This window comes from Pieris rapae, chromosome 13 (genome assembly GCF_905147795.1).
Source record: "Pieris rapae chromosome 13, ilPieRapa1.1, whole genome shotgun sequence".
Classification (NCBI taxonomy): domain Eukaryota; kingdom Metazoa; phylum Arthropoda; class Insecta; order Lepidoptera; family Pieridae; genus Pieris; species Pieris rapae.
The window spans coordinates 8,882,165-8,903,779 of NC_059521.1; the positions used below are offsets into that span (position 1 = coordinate 8,882,165).

The window sequence follows — 21,615 nt, forward strand, 5'->3', positions numbered from 1 at the left end:
AAGTTATAAATAATTTTTATTATCGTCTAAATACTCTTCATGATCCACATTATTTATATTCAAATTGAAATATATTATTCAAAGCTGTCGTTATAAAAATGGCAAAGGACAGTTACGGAAGGCTCTAGAATATATTTTTCGTATAATATTTATCATTCTACAATATTATATCGTCAAACATATAGTATCGTATTTATAACACTTGCTACTGATATCTGATACACGCAGCCACCGCGCAATCTACATTTCATTCGACCTTTTTTAAGTTTACTCCACATATACCTCGAAAATAATAAAATTATGTATTGCCCCATACACCATGATTGGAAAGTATCTACACAATCAAATAATTTGTCTTCTGCATTTAACACGATGATGATGCTTTAATAATCCTGTTAAAATATTGAATAAGTTCGAAAGAACACATTGTTGCCTATATAAGGTAAAATTAAAACATTACTTCGTTTAGGATTTTTGAAGTATAAAAAAATTCAACGATCTTCGTATGAATACGTATGCGATATTACACTGTTGGTCCTCGCGGGAACAGATCTTTACAGTAGCACTAATCCGGTATGTTTATGCATATCGTTGGATGAAGGTATTCAAGCGATATGCCTTACGCAATTATGTACTTATTCCGCTATTATGACAGTAACTTGTTTGAATATAACCAGATATCATCTGAGATGTCTAAGTATCAAAGAATATCTCGTCGTATATTTAAATTTTTAAGCTTTTTCATAGATTTTATCGCGGCGACCGAATCAAGAAATTCCGTAACGAAAATAAAAACCTAACACTTCGATGACGTAACATAAGTGCGGGAAACACGCGTTAAAGCGGGACAGAACGCATACCCGCGTCTCATATCGCTTTGATGTCATCGGTGACGTAGCGCAGGTGCGTTTTAGTGGGACAGAACTATACTGCGTATTCACATATCTCTGACGAGATCGATATTGATCTCGATATGATGAGATGTGATGATAATTTTTTTATTTGATTGAGGGTCACCTGTTGCGTCAAAATTGTTTTTGGTAAAATAAATACGTACATATATATTTAACAAGCTGACCCGGCGAACTTTGTTTCGCCTTAATGGCAATAAATAAGCAGTTTTTTTTTATTGGAACAAAATACAAAAAAATTAAATACCTACATTAATCATTCATTATTATTTCTGTATTTTAGTACATAGGTTACTCTTCACTTAACAAACAACGCAGATGGTCTTCCGACCCGTGAACATGCCACGTATAATTGACCATGGGAAAAACATGAATATTCTAGATTTAAACCACAAACTTTTAAGGATTGGCCTTGTGATTTGTTGATGGTCATGGCAAATGCAAGACGTATCGGAAATTGAAGTCTTTTAAATTCAAACGGCATATCGGTTGGGATCATCGGGATCCTCGGAATAAGAACTTCCTCACCATTACCGATAGTCAGCAATTGCTCCGAGAAATCTTCAGCAGATGTATCATTAAGCAATGTAACTCTCATGTTTCTTGTCAGCTGCAGTTTCTTCACATAGCGCCATAGAATTGTCGATTTGAGGCAAGCGTTTATTTCGTCGGCAGTCGTAGATCTTGGAATTACTGGCAGTATTTAGCAGAAATCGCCAGACAGTAAAATCATTGCTCCTCCAAAACATCTCGAGTCATTGCGTAAATCTGTTAATGTTTTGTTAAGTGCTTCTAATGCACGTTTATGCGCCATTGTGCATTCATCCCAGATGATGATTTTCGATGCCGCTAAAACTTTGGCCATTGCTGAGTGTTTTGCAATATTACACGTTGGTTCTTCAATAGTTTGAAGATTTAACGGTAATTTTAATTCTGAATGAGCCGTACGGCATCCTTCTAACAATGTGGCTGCTATTTCAGAAGAAGCAACTGCAACCGCTATGTTGGATCTCGCCCGAACAGTTGCTAAAACTAATGACATGAGGAATGTCTTGCCAGTTCCACCAAGGGCATCTAGGAAATATAAACCACCATTTTCATCATCGTTTGCCTTCATTAAAATATCATAAACTTCCTTTTGTTGGTAATTCAACAGGGTTACATTCGTTTGAACTACTAAATCTAATTCCTGGTGATCATATTCACGTTCCCGTTCCAATACTCGATTAAATGCGTCTTTCGACAACAACAACAAATAGAACACATTCATCATTCTTTGGACGAACTGTATACATACGACCATATCGAGTTTTATAGTTCTCTTCACTGTTTATACGAATGGGCAATGGCACTATCATTACATTTAATTATTTATTTAATAGAAATATTTTGAATATTGATTTCTTACAAATATCAAATTGTCATATATACGTCATTACATAGCTGTCATTATACGTCAATTACATAGCTATCATTTGCGTTATATTATTCTTTTTTGTTATACCACGTTTTATAGTGACTGACGTTTCATGTCAAGTCCTTCGGGAACGCTGTCGAACGGGATAAAAAGTATCCTATGTCCGTCTCCTGGCTCTAAGCTACCTCCATTCCAATTTTCACCCAAATCTGTTCTTCCGTTCTTGAGTTATAAGTGGTGTAACTAACACGACTTTCTTTTATATATATAGATTATTCTTACTTAATGAAATGCATTTGATTTTAGTTTGGATTGGCCTGTGAAGACTGGAAACCACCGCTAGTTGGCACAGTTCACAGTTTTGGTGCCATGGTCGGACTGTTACTACAAGGACAGATCTCAGACAGGTTTGGTTTTGACTTGATTCTTGAAATTTGAACAACAGCACTTAGAATTTTATTTGCTTACCCATGGGTTTTTAAACCCCGAGTTCAAATTTAAGGAAAATTTTACTGTAATTCAAGAACTCACACAATGAATCTCAAATCTTACGGGCTTGACCATCCCCGTTTAGCTGCCTGCGTTTTACTCTTCTATAGAAATCTTTCACTCTACAGAATCTCACAATCTGATTCCGTCATCCTCTTTCAAACAACACACATGTAGAAGCGCGAGGAGGAGTTCCACCTCTTGGTTGTTAACATCCCCCGATCAGTACACGATTTGGATCGTCGTGTCTTATAAAAATAGAAGAGGAATGGAACTAACCCCCTTCCATCTTCTCTAGACAGTTTCTATAGGTGCATTTAAGGGGAGGTTTATAGACACCTCCTGGTTATGCTTGCCCTCCAGTAGACCAGATCTTAACGTGCATTTGTGGCCAAACATTTGTCCAGTATTGTATAAAACACAACCATTGTGTTGGTAGTTGCACTGTTCACGACACTTAATATACTCGATTTTTTATATTAGATTTGGGCGTAAGACTGCAGCCGTATTCGCAGGGACTATGGGCGCTATTTTCGGGATTAGCAAGAGTTTTTCTACGTCCTTTTGGCTTTATATTGTCCTTGAAGGATTGGAGGCTGCTATTGGAGATGCTCTTTCACCTATGTTTATGTTAAGTAAGTATATGAAATCATTACTATAACCTAATTTACAAGCAATAGTGATTAATACTCGTAACTGCCTACATTCTATTTGAACTGTCTCTCTGAATTAATTTCCTTTAAAGTTCTGTTATATGACAGGAAGTGACCGATTGAACGATATTTTATAAAATCTGTTTTTATTTTAAATTAAAGATAACTATTTAAATTAATACGCTCATTGTTTTATTAAGTTTTAGTATCAAAATGACTTACAAAAAAGTGTAAAACAATTTAAAAGTTCACTATTACTGTTTCTTTTAAGTTAATAAGTACTTTCTCTCAATTGGCCCCTAACTATCTATAAATATTACTATCATAAAAGCAAACTTCAAAAAGGTTCTCCTAGGTTGCTATACAAGCGACAAATATTAAATAAACATTGGCATAAAGCACGAAACTTTTTTTAGCTATATAATTAATTACATTTTCATTGCTACATTAACCAACAAATGAACTTTTGGATATTTCAGGTATAGAAATAGTAGAGAAGAAACATGCCGTTCTATTCCAAATGATACTTCTCAATTGTTATACTGGGGGATTGATTCTCATGCCGTTTATAGCATGGGCTGTACCCTACTGGAGACATTTCCTACGAGTCATATATGCCCCAACTCTTATTATACTCACCTACTCCTTCTTCCTCGACGAGAGCATTCGCTGGCTCTTCAGCAAAGGGCAGAAAGACAAAGCTATTAGATTAATAGAAAAAATTGCAAAGCAAAATAATAAACGCATAGATAAGTTGTTACTAAATAAATTAGATTACACTCAAGAAAGAGATAAAACCGAAAGTGACAGGAAACTTTTAATGAAAACGTTTAAGTCCAGAATAATGATGCAGAGGTTTTTGGTGTGCATGGTATGGTGGTTGACGATCACGCTTATCAATTACGGAATGATGATAAGCTCGGTTCTTATCGAGGGTAATAAGTATATCAACTTTGCTCTCTTGATGCTTATGGACATACCGGCTAACGTCTTCTATTGGCTTGCACTTTCGAAATACAAGAGGAAAATGCCTTTGATAGCATCGTTTATAATTGGTGGACTATTTTGTGTCTCTCAACCGTTCTTACCAAAGGGTAAGATAATATACATATAGAATAGAAAGATATTTGCGCTACTTTATCTCTCTAGATGTATTAAGTTATTCTTACTTATTAGCACCAGTTTAATATTAAATCTTAAATCTATTTATATTGTCTTTTGAAGTCCAGTAAGATTTCTATTGAGACACATATTACTGTCCACACAGAGCGAGCAGCCTCGCGAGGTAACTTATCGCGAGGCAAAGCCTTTGAGCAAATCATTTCAACACTCGATAGCTCGGGCGCTCGGTCACTCGGCAGCGGGCGCGCTTGCCTCGGCAGAGAGTCAAGTGCCTCGCGAGGCTACTCGCTCTGTGTGGACGCGCCTATTGTCGAACTCAGTAGTGAAACCATTTTAATAAAAAATATTTTTTACAGAAATGATTACCTCTAGTAAAAAAATGTTCTTTCAGGATATGCCTGGCTTGGTCTGCTATTACTGATGGCTTTTGAGACTCTGGCCACGTTCTCATACAACATCGTGTACATGTACACATCAGAGCTCTTTCCCACCTATACTCGGAATTCAATGCACGCTATCTGTTCTTCAATCGGTCGCCTAGGCTCATTATTGGCACCACAAACTCCTCTGCTTGTGAGTATTATGTCAATTTAAGACTTGCACATTGGAGAATAATTTTTATTATAGTTAATTTGACGTAAATTTGCTTAACCAAAAACTAATAATTATAAATACAAAATTATAACTAAAAAAATAAAATTTGGTCCCTGTAACGTTAATGATGGCAGCGTTTTTCGTTGTATTAAGATAAATAATAATAAATAAATCAGTGGCACTACAACCTCTTTAGGTTAGCCTCAGATTTCTGAATCTGTTTCATGATCAATTTTTAAATCTAATAGGGAAGTAGGTGATCAGCCTCCAGTGCCTGACTCACGCCGTCGACTTTTTCGGTCTAAGACATGTCGGTTTCCTCACGATGTTTTTCTTCACCGTTCGAGCAAATGTTAAATGCGCACAGAGAACGAAAATCCATTGAAGCACAGCCGGGGATCGAACCTACGACGTCAGGTATGAGAGTCGCACGCCACTGGAGCCACTAGGCCAACACTGCTCACTGTTGTGTTGATTGTAAATTAAAATTTCATAAGCAAACAGAAATTAATTAATATTACTAAATGTGCTCTAGTATAAATATTGGAGAATAACATATATAAAGATAAAACATTTATCAAAACTGTCACTTGCGGCCTAAATTAATTTAACTTATCTTTTAAAGCCTAAACACTCATATCTTATCTAGGAACTGTTTACCAATCAAGCTGAATATCAAATTATTATTTTCAGATGACATATTGGACTGGTCTCCCAGCGTTCATATTTGGTGCATCTTCTCTCCTATCCGGAGCTCTAACTCTTTTGATGCCTGAAACTGCAAATACGCAGCTCCCAGATACGGTACAAGAAGCAGAGGCGATAGGTACTGTTAAGGAAAGAGTACAGAATGATGAACTTCAAGGACTTACTTAGGACAGAAAGCGACATGTAGTCGAATTAAGATCGCGCGTTATGTGCCATAAAGAAACATCATAGTCTAGAATAGATTAATATCTCAAATAATAAAGAGAATTTTATAAAATCTTTGAAAATGTATTTGTATATGTGACCCAAAATAAACTTAGATAATTAAACCTCAAAAATAGTTTTTTCTTTTGTATATTCATTTTAAATATATACTTCGAATTAAAAACTAACTTGACTTATCGAAGAGTTCGTAAATGGCTCATATTGGCTTCAAGAGTTCAATAATTCTCTACATTTTGTTAACGCTCCTTAAAATTCCCTAAAATATTTAAAATATGTAAACTTAACTCATGTAGGGTACACATAACTCATGCAACAAATTTATAAAGTAGTCATCAAAAATCGCCGTTTCAAACCAATTAGTATTGAACAAAGCTATATATCAAAAGCCCTATTACACACTTTAGACCCTTAATTTGAATAAATCTTATTCGGCTTTAATTAAATGCACCGGAAACAAATAAGCGCACTTCCTACATTAATTTATGACTGCGTAATAAAAAGATATAGCAAGTTAATTAGATGAAAGATTAACATGCTTGATACAACCTTGAACTGTGGGAGACTTCGCTTCATGTTTTTACTGGTCTAGACATCATTTATCAATCTTTGATCATAGAGTTGACAAAACATACGTTATTAATAACAAAACAACTTTTAGAACACGGGTTTCATTGCTCTTCAATACATATTTCTTGCCTTTACAGACTGTCAGTTAGATTATTAATTTATAAGTTCTAATACAACGTGTATGCATACAATTATACAAGAAAACATGACATCACAAATTTTACACATCAATTATATTGGATCAAAAGTAAAAGATTAAACAATTGACCAAAAAATCTAAATAAGTAAACCTAAATTTTTTAGTCGTCTTAATTTTCTTTAGAACCATTGATGGGAACCCCTTCACAGGCCTCTTCCACCTTATTCCAAATATCTCTTTTCATAGATTTCTTTCTCCATTCGCTTCCTGCTAAAGCTTTTATTTCTTTTATACGCGTTTTTAAATTCCACCTCTAGTGCAGTAAAGACAGTTTTAACATATGAAGTATATATAGAAGCTTAATGAACTTAGTAATATAGGCATATACCATATATAAACCAAAGGCAAAAGTAAGAATACAATGATGACAATGCACGTCGATGTCAGCATGATGCAACTAAGCAGAAGTTTCGTAATTTATCATTACATAAAATATCTGAACAATCGTAAGTGTACTTGGCGTTGATTTCTGCTCACACAGTTTTATTATTGCAGCGACTTTCGAAATCGTTGGCTATTGACTGAGAAACAGATGAGGCACCGGAAAGTCAAGCTTTTCATATCATTGAAATCATTTATAATATAGTATTATCTTTCTTTGTTTCCGTATGTGCTTAATCATGAAACAATAACGATTACCTTATCTTCTTTAAGTTACTTTTGTTTTAACCAAACACGTTTGTCCGAAATCCCGCCTCATGTTATGTGAGATGCAGCATCGAAGATCACATATATCTAGGATGTGCCAAAAAGACCCTATTAAACACTCTAGAACAGACTAAATAGAGTGATGTGTTCAATTTCTTCGCTGTTTTATTAGAATCCAGCATCATTCTTAAAAGCGTGATTATTCTGAATTCTTTAAAACGCATCGTTTTAAAATTGTACAATTCCAAGTAACACTCTAATATCTTGGACAGACCTCATATGAACTACAACCGTGCTCAACAGAAGGCACAAGAACAAAGAAATGCTTATCACTGTTAAAAGTTAACCTTAAATTATCGTCTTGTTTGTATAACCTTCAGCAATGGTTTGGTCGAATCGTCGAAAAAGAAGGAACACACCGATTGCAATTTATGGGAAACGCAACAGATAGTATTACTATTATAAGTTTTAAAACCCAGTCAAAATGTTAAATTATGTAAATAATTAAAAGAAAACCGCGCTTATATTTAATAAATTAATTTTTATTATTGTGTACCAGTAATACAATTAAAATAAAATAAAAAATACGTCCTATATTATATAGTTCTAATTTTAAACATACATAATATATATTGGAGTTAATCCAAAAACCCATATTAGGAATACCGTTTGAGTTTGATATCGGCGTTCAGGACAAAGGTGCAAGGTCGGCGCCCGCGCAGGTGTAGGTCGGGCTCGAGACCGTTATTTCAAACCTTTGTCAAACTCACAACTTGCACTTTTCATTCATTATTAGCAACGGAACTTCGCTTCCACTATAAACAGCATATATATAATTATTGTAATAATAATATAATAATAACATACTTTTTTTATATACACACTAAATATTGAGCTTATTAGCTGAGTGTTCTGAGAAAAAAGGAAAGTAAGAAAAATGAGTGCGAACGTCTAATCATTTTTGACGTACGGGAATCAGACATACGCCCAAACCCAAAAACCTATTTCAATCCATTTTTGACCATATGAAATAGACACCTTAATCCATCTGTCGATACAAGCCATCCATGGTAGGTCGAATCGGTTATTGTGGATAGACCTTTGTATGAAAATGAAACTTCAACTGGGCCAATATTCTATCTTAAGATTTTAAGTTACACCAGTTTTTTAAATAATTAAAAAGCTATTTGATATATTTTAAACATATATACAATATTATTTGTACGGTTTTATTTATTTTGATTATCAAAGTATGAGTGTAAATAGCGAAGAGATTGCATTCTAACCATACCAAAAATGGATTGTCTTCATAGGGTTTGGTTATTGGGATGCAGATCGATCGACTGTCACAGTATGATCTGAGATTATGGGTTAATTATTGGGTTTGGGCGTTAATAGCTTAAACATATTCTGTAATAAGCGCCAAATGTTATTCAGAAACGATTTTTATAAACAAACTTCACAAACGTCCACAAACGGACTTTGACCACAATGCATCAAAACCTTTCATCTTAAAGTAGTCATAAAAATACGTTAAAACTTTTAACTCGTGTATTCGTTTTGTATGAAAATGATTTGATACATTATAAAAGAATGTTGAGAGCCATTGAAACTGGTTTGCAAGCAATAAAATTGTAAGTAAATTCGACACACTCCTACCATTTATCGTTATGGCCGCTCGTAGCTCACAATACTCCCAAATTGAATTCAAATTGATTTATTTTACCTTAATTGTTACACGTAATGATAAAGACGGTTACGCAAAAACGATTTACGGTACTTTGTTGTAAAGTTGAGGAATACTTTATTTATTATTTTAAATATTACCACAAGCACGAACAGTACGTAATATGGATATGCAATCAATGGACGTGTTTAGAACTAAGAAAGAAAAAAAAGCAAAGAATAAATACATTTGAGATGTGATGCTGAAGATGAATGCTAAGATTAACGTGCGAAGCGGACCACATATGGACTCGCCTGTCTAAAATATGCGTACAACGAATTGTATCTTATTTTGGTTTTGACAAAAGGCAAAAGATCACGTGGCCTTTCATCAACCAGATGGAACAAGTGAAAGACTCATCGTCCTCAAAACACTGTTATAAGAGCCAGATTGCCCGCATTAAATGTTTCCTTGCTGACAATGGCGCTTAGACTTGAGGTATCTACTGAAGAGAGATATATTCGAACATCTTAATCATTTATTTCTTAAATAAAAAGGAGGGTAACTAGCATCTATCGCTTTCGAGTGTTTTCTTCCAAGCGACCACTGTGAGAAAAATCATTAAATTAGATAAAGTTATTTATACAAAACTAATGTTAACACATTATTTTACAGAAACAAACATTGTTGAGCGCCATTCTCGTACCTAATTCGTATTATAAGGAGAAAATTACAATTTACAATTAAATTAAAGTGAAATTTACAACATATTTCTGTCCTTAATTTTTTTTAAAATTAAATTAGTCTTTGTAACTGTATCATATTTTATAATTACTTGTATAAAATTATTAACATTATATATTATGTGGTGTACTTCAATAAATAAATGAAGTGAGTACATTACATGGATGCTCAATTCTCAATAACCCGACTGTCCACAAGGTGACTTAAGACGGCACTCAAATATTTGTATTGTAAACAAAACAGTGTACTAGCGGTGCACACTTATTGAATTATCGTGTTCACTACAAACACCCATTTTTACTCAATTACTATCCTTTGTTTGCTTTGACACGTAAGATATTGGAGTAAAATTTTAAATATTTTAAAGTTTTAAGTTCCAATGTTGAGAGCGCCTTGATACACTTATGGAATAATATATTTATAGTACCAAATTACAGTTTTATAAATAACTCTATCAATTCCGGAGTTACTTTTAAATTAGGTAAAAATATAATGCACATTATTTTTTACTGCGATAAACTAAGCATATAATATAATATGAGAATGAAGAGTGCCTGCGCCTTGCTGTACCTACAGCACCTTACTTACTCTAGAGGCATAGGGCGTAAGAAAGCCTGAGTGAGCAAAATTAAAAAAAACTTTTGCGTACGAATAATTGTAATATATATTCAAGGTAATATAGTGTATTTATAAAATGCAAACCTTAAAAGTTATACTTTGTCTTTGAGGTCGGTTAAAAATTATAAAGTAAATCACATTTGAGAAAATCGTGATCGCCTCACAGTCGGAGCCAATTCGGAGGTCATTTATCGCATCCGGCGATTGAGATACCGGTTATAAATACGGGATACGAGAAATTTCGCAATAGATTGCGTATAAATTATATGCCGCAAATTAGGCTTAACGGTTTGCAAGTGGTGAAAAACAAAATCCGAGCGATTCCATATAATCTGGAAGTTTGTGTTGATTTGAATAAGAACGAACAGTTTTTAATTGTAATTGGTTTGAATACAATTAAGATGAATGATTGAATGTAACAAAATATTATTATTATTTATTTATTTATACGTTATCTTACAGCTACGGACGTACGTAAGTAGTCAATGTAAAAAGATTGCTGTATTCGCCACATTAGTATGAAATTGAGAGTTCGACTCTTACTCCATACATCTGGCAGAAGCACTATAGGGAGGCATGGACTATTAAAGAAGATACAAATAGACGCCTCTAAGCTTTTGAGATAAGGTGTTAGCGTTGCATGCTTCGCATCAGCTGCATTCAAAAAGTGACGAATGACTGACTCCTCGTCCTCACGGAAAGCAATATCTCGCAAACGTTTGCATCATCTTCGATACAGCTTCTAACTCAAGGTAAGAGACGGGCTGGTAGAACGAAGAAGTCGTGATTGTGGACCGGTATCTCATTCGCTGCAATTACACACGTTTTTATAGAATAAAATATTTTTGTCTGCATCGCTCGGCGAAGTAAGCGACCAACCGAAAATATATGAAACCCGAATTGCAGATATAGACATACATAATCTACAAATACCTACAAGCGGTAATGCATAAAGCTTTAGTATGGCACATCAAATAATTTTAATACGTCTGAGAAAATAATTCAGTGTGAAAATCTCAAAGCTCGGAGTGGCCGACGTTTTGGGAACACGATTTGTTCCACTCCATATAGCGATGGCTACAATTATTGTAATTGCTCTTCGAATAGCATAAGAACTATGTATAATCGACATTCTTTTGAGTTATACAGTTACTGATTGAACTATTTTAATTGAGCTCTAGGTATATAACTAATGAAATTTGCTATACTTTTATTATTTCTATATGGAGCAGAGGTATAGTCTGTAGGCATATGGTAGAAAAGTGAGTGCGTACAAACGGAGTTGGTTCAGTATCGATGTATTGGCATGTATTTGCACCACATTTCAAAGGCATCGGTCTTTTGCCTTTTTTGTGCCGAGATCTTGATTGTCTTGATTTGCATATTGTTGTGTAGACATATTTTTACACAACTCAAAATATGCAAACATCAGCTTACGATTCAGGATTAAGAAGGACATCCAATATATTTTCGATATTCGGGAGACTTAGAGTTGAATCTCGACTCTTGAGTCCTACCATAAATATTATGTATGAATGCTTACAACGCACTAGTATTTTTGTCAAATTCTGACAATTATTATCTTTTTAATAATATATTTTAATTTTTTCGGGAAAGTTACATTTTAAAAGTGAGAAGTTAGAATTGTCTGCACTAACACAATACTAACTTATGAATATAGAATAATTATGATTAATGCACGATTAAAGTATACAGTAAATATATAAATATAGATAGTCTTTGTAGCATCTCCATAAAGTATAACCAATAAATAGAACTCTCAAATACCTCAGCGTAACTATTAATCTTCCACAAAGCGAACACTGTCTCACTTTATCTCTGTCATTTAGTTAATGATAACTCTAATGTCTTATTTAAATAATGTCATATACTGTCGGGTGATATCACAAGTTAAAATGAAGAGTTCAACTAATTAACCAGATAGAAACGATAAACGTAATTGATAACTTCTAAAAATCTCTCAAATAACTTGTTGATGGGAAAACGTTTATTTTAATGGTACCCATTATATTAATGAACAAATTTACCTCTTCTCAATTGGAGTCATACAAAATGGGTATCGTATTCTTTATAATATATCGACGAAGAGCCAATGTGTTTGGTTGAAATGATAATCTACGGAATTATTTATTCAAATTTGCAAATTTAAACAGTTTATTTAACTAGGAAGAGTATATCACCACGCTGAAATTATACAGATAAAAATGCGGGAATCAAGCGAATTTTTAACAATGTCAAGTTAACAGATACATAATTTTTTTTTTAATTTATTTATTAGCCGGATACAAAGTCCATTGGCACTACATAATTTGAGACTTAATGTTGCCATATTAACGCCAGATTTTGAAGTTAATAAAAAATATAATATAAAAATATATTGAAATATTTTAATTACATCAAAAAAATCATTTATTCATGTAGGTAACATAATGTACACTTATGAACGTCAAAAAAGAAATATACATTAAATGCTTCTAATTTTCTATTCCTGTCAGTTCTCAAATCAAGGGCGTAGAACGGAAGAGAAGAACTGGCAATAAACTCTCCGCCACTCTTTTTAATCGCCAAGTTTTTTTTCTTACACAAAGTTTGTAAGCAGCTGCAACCATTATACCATGTTCCATATGAAATCTTGAGTAATAAAGAATAGTAAAATAAATTAAAAACAAAGATTTGTCTTCTATCAGCAGGAGTCATGGTGAAATAGGAGCACGCACTTACATCGCATTGATATCCCTAAAAGAAAGTTAAATCCGATAGGCAGTCTAGTTTTTGTTTCGTATAATATATTATTAAAATAATTAATATTGTTTTTTTATAAGCAATAAAAAACAACATTAATAAAACTATTCACAACATTTACTTGCAAATCCCATCGCTCAATTGGCAAATCCGATACAATAACAATAGCTGAAATTGACCTCACGAAATAGCGATTTATAATAATTCTCGCAAGTAGCAAATCAGCAATTGGTTATGCAGGTGGTGGATATTATGTTGTCTTCCAGTTTGCATCCATTCCTTGGTATGTAATTTGAACCGATCATTCATCTAGTTCGCGACTATTATCTAGGTTTCACTGGAATATGGTCAGGTAATTATTTTCTAACGTTGCGTTACAATAAGTGCTATCTACAAAGGTATTAACGCTGCTTAAGACTTCCTCATTTGCGCTCTACTTTTGCTACTTAACTTTTATTTATTTATTACGTAACAACTGACATAGGTTATTAATTATACCCAAAAAACATAGCCAAAGATGGATTACAATACAGAAAGATTCAAGCATTTATGAAAAGAAAAAATCAACGAAAAATATTAAATACATTTAACTAACTAATGCCGAATTCAGCTGTGTTGTGTGACGTGAAAGTGAGGGTTTGTACGTGAGGGTCTGAATGTTGGGTTTGCTGATGATGCAGGTTAATTAATATATTTTAAGATTAATTTTAAGACTATTCCGCGGTAGCCTTAACCAGCCAAGGCCTAAATAGTGGTCCTTGTAGTTAGTTTACATTGTAGAATTGTAGACATTTCTTTAATTGTTTAAAAAATAAAATAAAATATGTTTATTATGGAACATAAGATACAGCTATCACTTACTCCACGTCATTAAATTTGAATCTGTAGGCATCCATACTCATCGGCAAGGAAGACAGAAGGTGTAGGCCGAGAGAAAAAGCCTGCGTTTTAAAATAAATATCGCAAATTAATTAGAAGTACTGTCTAGAACTAGTTTAGGCTTAATGTTGCGGCTACAATAAATAAATACATAATTAATTATAATGGATAAATATATCGCATGGATACCGCGGAGTCATATTTATATTTTATTTTTATACATAACAAAGAATACAGTTCAGTCGGAATAATAACTAAAAGAATATAAACGTGACATAAATAATTGTCAGCCATTTACAACTTCGGTAGTAATTGCCATATCTCAAAGCATATAAATCCGAAACAATACATACAATGTATGTACAAAATAAGCTAAGATATAAAGGAAAGATACACCGACCGGGACAACCAATGTCGATAATCCAAGCAGCAATGATAGCATCTCTCGTTATCTACTAACAGAACCTTCCGACCTGCAGTAGCCTGATAACACTCGGCTAATAATGTCTTTATTTATTTAAGGAGGAATTTAATCTTGCCGATGGTATCAGAGCTTGGGAACCTTTTTAAATGAACATAACACATGTTTACATGCAATTTGTTTATGTAAGCATAGTCTAACGTTTTTTTTAATTATTATAAATTTAATTTATACCAAATAATATTTCTAATCTAGCCTTGTCACAGTGTCTTGTTTATCTATTTCTGACCAAATATTGTTATGATGACTGAGGCGCTTCTGCTGAAACAATGTTTAGTGACAAATATATAAAATCCCTAATCAATAGAAAGTTAAAGTTAAACTTTGATGTGAGTTACAAAAAGAATAAAATAAAGTTGCACGATTTAAATATAATTTGTAATAATCTAAATATATCTATTAAAATAAAATTTTGTTAGTTACATATCTCTATTAATATATTATGTTCGATCTATAATCAAAGTGACTATAGATCGAACATATATGTAATCCGTTAGTATAATTTAGATGTAAAAATATCAAGAATAAATAATAGAATAAACGGAAAACGGAAGTTGAAAATAGTATATTACAAGTGAGGGTCCAAAGACTAACATTGTCTATTACTATACTATTGTATATTGGAACACAAAAAAACACCTAAACCGAACTATTGGTAACATCAAAGCTGAAATATAAAATAAGAAACTGTGGTGAAATAAAAAAAAAGTAAAGCAAATAAGTTTAGATGTAGAGAGCACGTGTTGACTTGCCGCACAGAAATAACGTCTAGCCGTAAACAAACGCCTTCCTGCGGCACGGCATCTGCACTGCACCTCTCAATATATATTTAATTGCATCGAACTGAGCTATGTTATTTTCATATCCTGCTTCAGTAGTTTAAATACTACACATACAGTATATTTGATTAATCTGAGACTTTGACACAAACTAAGAAAATTTTTTTTGGTCCCCAGTGAATCAAGGGTCTGGCGGGTTTATCATTTATCTCTATGGTCAAGTAGCCCTCTCCGCCCTCAAGTACATGACATAGATTATCAGTGTATTTCACCACGAGATTTCGAGTCAGCTAAAAGGACGGCAAGGCACTTGCAAGAGACTAGCAATGCCCTTGCGAGGCAATATGAGAGTCTATAGGCGGTGGTAGTACTTTTTATTAGTTTAGCTTTCCTGTTTGCACCCAGTTATATAAATAATAATAATCCGATCAAATACGTGACTTTAGAATAAAACACTACATTTCCGCAAAAAAGACAGCAATATACAACCGATGAAGCTTACAATACTTACCCAATTTAAATTCGAATCAACTTTTCATCTTAGCTAGAACGTCAATGGAATCCTGTAGCTACAAAAAAAGATATTTGACCACGACGAGTTTCAGAAGAGCAAACAAAACAAAATGATATTATAACGGTTATCTGTCCATCTCTGTCAAACCCAAGCGACGACAGGAGATGGCTCGACGTCAATACAAATATATTCGAATAATTTCGAATGTCATTATCGTAAGTAGTCGATGATGGCCGAACGGAATTGCACCGTCATCACAGAGGCGTCAGATCAGAGATAACTGTTTAATTATCGGAACTCTTAGCTTATCAACTAGAGATTAAAACAAGTAGCGATCATAATGATAGGCAGATATTAAAAGCATCAAATCCTAGTTAGGCTTCAAGCATAAGTACCCGCTTAATATTGTCTCATCAGAGCCTATCTGAATTACTTCGAGAAAAGCGGTAAGAACTGGTTACTTGGCGAAAACACTGCCGCCAGACTATATTCCAAATAGCCTAAAATCATTTAGATATGTCTTTGTCCCTTAGTTTACATTGGGGCATGGTGACTCTGTACGTATTTAATACACTTTTTGGCAAGGTATTAACAATCCATATTAGCCTCGAAGAGGGTTTCAAAATACTCATATTAAATGTGCTGTATTGGTGTGTGGTCTTTTCCTACTGAAGAGCAAAACAAATATTTTACAATTTAGCATAGTCTTTGCACGGAGACGTTTTCTTGGGGAAGAAGCTAGACTGGCCGAATTATCCAGGACTTTACATACAACGGGCCAAATGAGCCCTATGCTAAAACTGTCCGTACTCGTACGTACGTATTATATCTTGTGGTACATCTGCTCTTAGTAGGAAGACACCAAAAATGACTACTACATATCTAATGTCATCCTATATATCAAACACATATATTGTCAAACAACTTGCAATCAGATTAATTTATTTTCAAATGCGTCGAACTTTTAAGTGCCCATTGTATTTCTGTTATGTAAAGCCAGTTGCATAGTTTATAATTTATCTTAACTGCAGTTTCTAATCTTGTTTATCTCCCGGTCGGAACGTTAAATTATCCACGTTTTACCTCGCTTATTGCTTCCACCATTTGCTTTCCGTTTGATTATTGATAAATAATAATTGGACTTTATGTCAATCAAGCAAGCCTTTTAAAATTAATGAGGACTACATGTATATCATAATGAGTAAATAGACTTTTTTACAAAATGTCTGATTTTATTAAAATAAATAAATCAGTGGCACTACAACATTTTTAGGTCTTGGCCTCAGATTTCTGTATCTGTTATATGATGACCTGTCAATCTGATAGGCAATCACTAATCAGCTTCGCAAGCCTGACACATGCCGTCAACTTTTTTTGGTCTAAGGCAAGCCGGTTTCCTGACGATGTTTTCCTTCACCGTTCGAGGTATTATTGCTTAATAGGGGATCGAACCTTCGACCTCAAGGTTGGGAATGTAATGAAGCCACTAGGCCCCACACTGCTCAGTTATTTATTACTACTAGTAAAAAGTAATTTTTACTAATATTATACAAAGAAAAAGTAAAAGGTTCTCGGGGTAATTCTCTGACTCTACTATGTATACGTATGATATATGTAAGCATCATGACCTCAACAAGTCTACAACTGCCTTGAGGCACCTGCGCGCACGCCGGTTGTATTGATTTAGCACGCAACTTATTTGTGCTTTTAGAGCTTAATAAGCTCTCAGTCTAATTTGCACAAGTACATAGGTTATAAATAATAACAGACCATTTAGCTAACTCCAGCAATCCGGGCATCGAACCCGCGGTCGATGCACTTTCCCACACTTGTTCTACACTCACTCGCACTTAGCACAGCACGACACAAAAGTCCGGCAACGTATCGGCGTACATCGGTACGCGACTGAGATGTTGACAGGTTGCTGGTTAAGAGCAGACTGCCGCCCGCGCGCACTCCGTCCACTCATGCGCAGCTTTTTGCTAAGCTTTACCACAGTGCATATAACTTGAACCATAAGGTGGTTAAGTAAGTCACTAGTTATTTTGTAGTATTAAACTGACAAATTTTGACTAATTGTATAAATATATTAGGTAACTTGTGAATATCTCATTGAAATGCATCTAAAATTTTAGCAGAAGTGTTCTAAATTATCACAGCAACTGTTTCTTCGTACCTCGCACTGAAATCGACATGTAATAATTTCTTGCTTGTATTAAAGAACAAGCATAAATATATTTTGTTAAAATCCCTTGGTATCAATAAATCTTTCCATTCTCGTAGATCAATACTTTTCCTTACTAATTTTATACATAAATATTAAGAGATGGGCTGGTAGAAAATGGCGTGGTTGCGAAACGTCCGGGAGTGGACCGGCATCATGCCTGCCAAGGAACTGTTTAGACTAGCGCAATATACCCAGCAATTTGTGTTCGTAACAACCAACCTTCTGTAATAGTGCACCTGACGAAGAATATGTCTGTTATATTATAATGTATTTTTCTTTTTAATTTCGTAGTACACGCCGGCCGAACAGCTGTGTTAAATCCCTTGATGCATGCGGCATATATAAACTTGGTACTCTTAAAATACCCAGTTCTTTAACCAGGACTAGGATAGAACCACTACCGAATAATGTATATATACTGTGGTTTGGATAAGTTGCTCCCACGCCGACTTGACGGTTGTCGCATGATTAAGCTTATTTCTGGTATTGAAAATAACGAATATCTTCTATACTATTAAGTAATAGATTTTAACAGCATCATTTATCACATTTTAATAAAGCCTATTTTAAGCGATGCTTATCGTACGATTAATTTAACTTAATATTTTTAACAGCATTTACAAACGAGACAAACTTGTTTTTTTATAATTCTATGCGCAAATATAAATTAAGATAAATGTTTAAATATTTTTATTTTGTGTAAACAAAAGTCTACTATAGAGAATAATTATATTCTCGTCTTTAAATACGATTTTTTTCTAAAACACAAGTATTTGCGAACTATCGAACTGTGAAATCGACTCTCGGTGGGAGTCTTCCCCGACAGATACGATCTCCAACAGTTCAAAGTAAGTGTACTTCTCCTTCAAAGGTCGACAACGCAGCCACTTAAATGGGTTGTGCATGGGCTGCGAGCTTTTTGGGCGTAGGATCCTTTTACCCCCTATTCTATAAAAAAAACAGTTAACTAAACCTATATAGTAAAAAAAAAAAAATACAAAATTGTTTTATTAAGTTTTATTTCAAAACTAAATACTATAATTTAATAATAGCTTAAAGCTTATTTACTAGTAATAACAAAAGTATTTTTACTGGCATGAGTGATTTATCTAATATATATAATGATTAAACATGCATGATTTCATTATACACATTAATTAAAAAACTGAGATCAGTCTTCTTCACATGTCTGTTAGAAATAAACCAACGAGTGTATCGCTACTAAAAAATCTCTTTCCGGCAACCCTAATTAAGGAAAATAGTAAAACGTGTTAATTAATTACATGTTACTATAAAAAAATTATCTTCATCATCATTGTTCAACTCATCTATATACTGTAAAGAATAACCTTATGCAGTCATCTGAATGCGCAACCGTCTTAGACCGGCACGGCTACCAACCGGCTTCCCTCATAAAGAAGGTCCCCATAGCATACTGGGGCTGTCATACTGTAAGCATCGTAATTGTGTAGCTCCGTATTATTGAGTGCTAAAAAAATAATTTCGTACACTGTTCTTGAGACTGCGACGTCACAAAACACAAATTGAAGTGTCGTCCGTGTAGTGGAACTACCGATTTCACACAATATCACGTAAGTTCTTGAATTTCAACAAAAGTATCTCCAAAAAGTGATAATTAGAGGTTAGAAATCCACCAATCAGATTGAGCATAGACAAAAGATCAATGACATTGACACTTGTCACAGTAACAGCTAACTAGTGTTGCCAGAGCAAGTAAATAAAAACTACCACTAATTACGTTCCATAACACGCAGATTTAGTTTACAAGAATGGAGGATCAGTTTCAACTATTGTTTGATAAAATGAAGAATGAAATCTTGAACCAAACAATAGAATTGAAAGATTCGATAACAAATAATATAATGGAGAGATTAGACGAAAAACTTCAACCTATTATAACAGAAAATAGAAACTTAAAAATAAAAGTAGAAAATCTCGAAAAGGAAGTAGAAAGTTTAAAAAGAGGAAAGAAGCAAAACAATTTGATAATGTTTGGAGTAAATGAAGGCGAAAGGTCTACACAAGAATTAATACAAAATACAATACATATTTTCAAAACTGACCTTGACATACAATTACAAGAACATGAGATAAACAAAATATATCGTCTAGGAAAGGGAAAGTCTTCTGGAAAACCAAGACCAATTCTGATTTCCTTTACGAGCGAATGGAAGAAGAATGAAGTTATGGGAAAGAAGAAAAACTTCAAAAATGTATATGTTACAGAAGACTACACAAAGGAAGTAATAGAGAAAAGGAAAACGTTGCAGGCGCAGCTAAAAGAGGAGAGAGAAAAGGGAAATATCGCGTACCTGAAATTTGACAAACTAGTAGTAAAAGGAAAAAATACTAACATAAATAAGGAAAAGCGCAAAAGAGAAACATCATCATCCCCACAAAACAATGCTCAACCAAGGAAACAACAAACTCTAATGCCGCCGATTAACAATAGACCAAATGCTTTCGACGTAATGAGGATTAGAGCTAATTCTCTTTCGTCTCTTCCCGCTAAGACAACAACTAACAAAGAATAACAATTAACTGTCGGTAAACGGAAAAATAAACAGCTCAACATGAACCAACATAAAATAACAAAACAAAATACTTCCCCAAGCCGACTGGTCATCGTGGGGAAAAATGACCACGACCCTCTAAAGAAAAAAAAAATAACACTAACATGAAAAACAAAGTAAATGACATAAAAATAGAACAGAGTGGAAATCTTTAGAGGAGGCCTATGTCGAAAGACAAGCTGAAATGTAGAAACGACCGTTTACCGATACCTGATTTATGAAAAGAAAAGAAACTGTTAAAAGTTATAAACGTATTTGTAAGAAAAATTACTGTAAAAATAAGTTCAGCAATAAAGGCTATTTTATTTTATTTATTTTTATTTATTACTATAAAAAAATGCTAATCTTAATAGTAATATAGACCACTAATAACTTATAACATACCAAAAGAGAGAATAATATTAAATATAAATAGAGAAAAAAATACACACTTAACATTGGTAGACAACAACTAAAAAAAATAAACTAAATCGTAATATTTATATATTAATCTAATTAAGCTACAACAGGTATTCTCACAAAACTAGATATTACAATCTAATATTTACATATTTGAAACATGGCGTGCAAATTTATCTTAAAAGGTAGAAAATTACAATTACATTATGAGTCATATCATTATAGTAAACTCTTATAGTAGTTTATCACTACATCACAGTATATTACGTTATCCAATTAATATTAATTATAACGTTTCACGCAAATACTCACATACACTACAAATAGATATATTGTAATAATTTTACGAGAGTATATTTCACTTAGATCGAGCAACATCCGTTTTCAATAAAATATTTATTTGAATATTTTAATAATT

The 21,615-nt window shown here is 33.6% G+C and overlaps 2 protein-coding genes across 3 annotated transcripts in view; one reads left to right on the forward strand and one right to left on the reverse strand.

Annotated features, from left to right (window-relative positions):
• Window positions 1-6,175, forward strand: part of LOC110995521 (solute carrier family 22 member 1) — a 36,747-nt gene extending 30,572 nt beyond the window's left edge. For both annotated transcript variants that reach the window (XM_045630654.1, XM_022262725.2), the window contains exons 4-8: window positions 2,635-2,735; window positions 3,301-3,452; window positions 3,950-4,564; window positions 4,984-5,165; window positions 5,880-6,175. In XM_045630654.1, the coding sequence (XP_045486610.1) occupies window positions 2,635-2,735; window positions 3,301-3,452; window positions 3,950-4,564; window positions 4,984-5,165; window positions 5,880-6,062 (1,233 nt within the window). In that variant the 3' untranslated portion in view covers window positions 6,063-6,175. The remainder of the gene's footprint in view (window positions 1-2,634; window positions 2,736-3,300; window positions 3,453-3,949; window positions 4,565-4,983; window positions 5,166-5,879) is intronic.
• LOC110995515 (protein prickle) overlaps window positions 1-17,901 on the reverse strand; it is a 254,268-nt gene extending 236,367 nt beyond the window's left edge. Inside the window, exon 1 of the mRNA XM_022262718.2 lies at window positions 17,748-17,901. The gene's annotated coding sequence lies outside the window, so the exon portion shown is untranslated. The remainder of the gene's footprint in view (window positions 1-17,747) is intronic.
• Window positions 17,902-21,615: the final 3,714 nt, after the last annotated feature.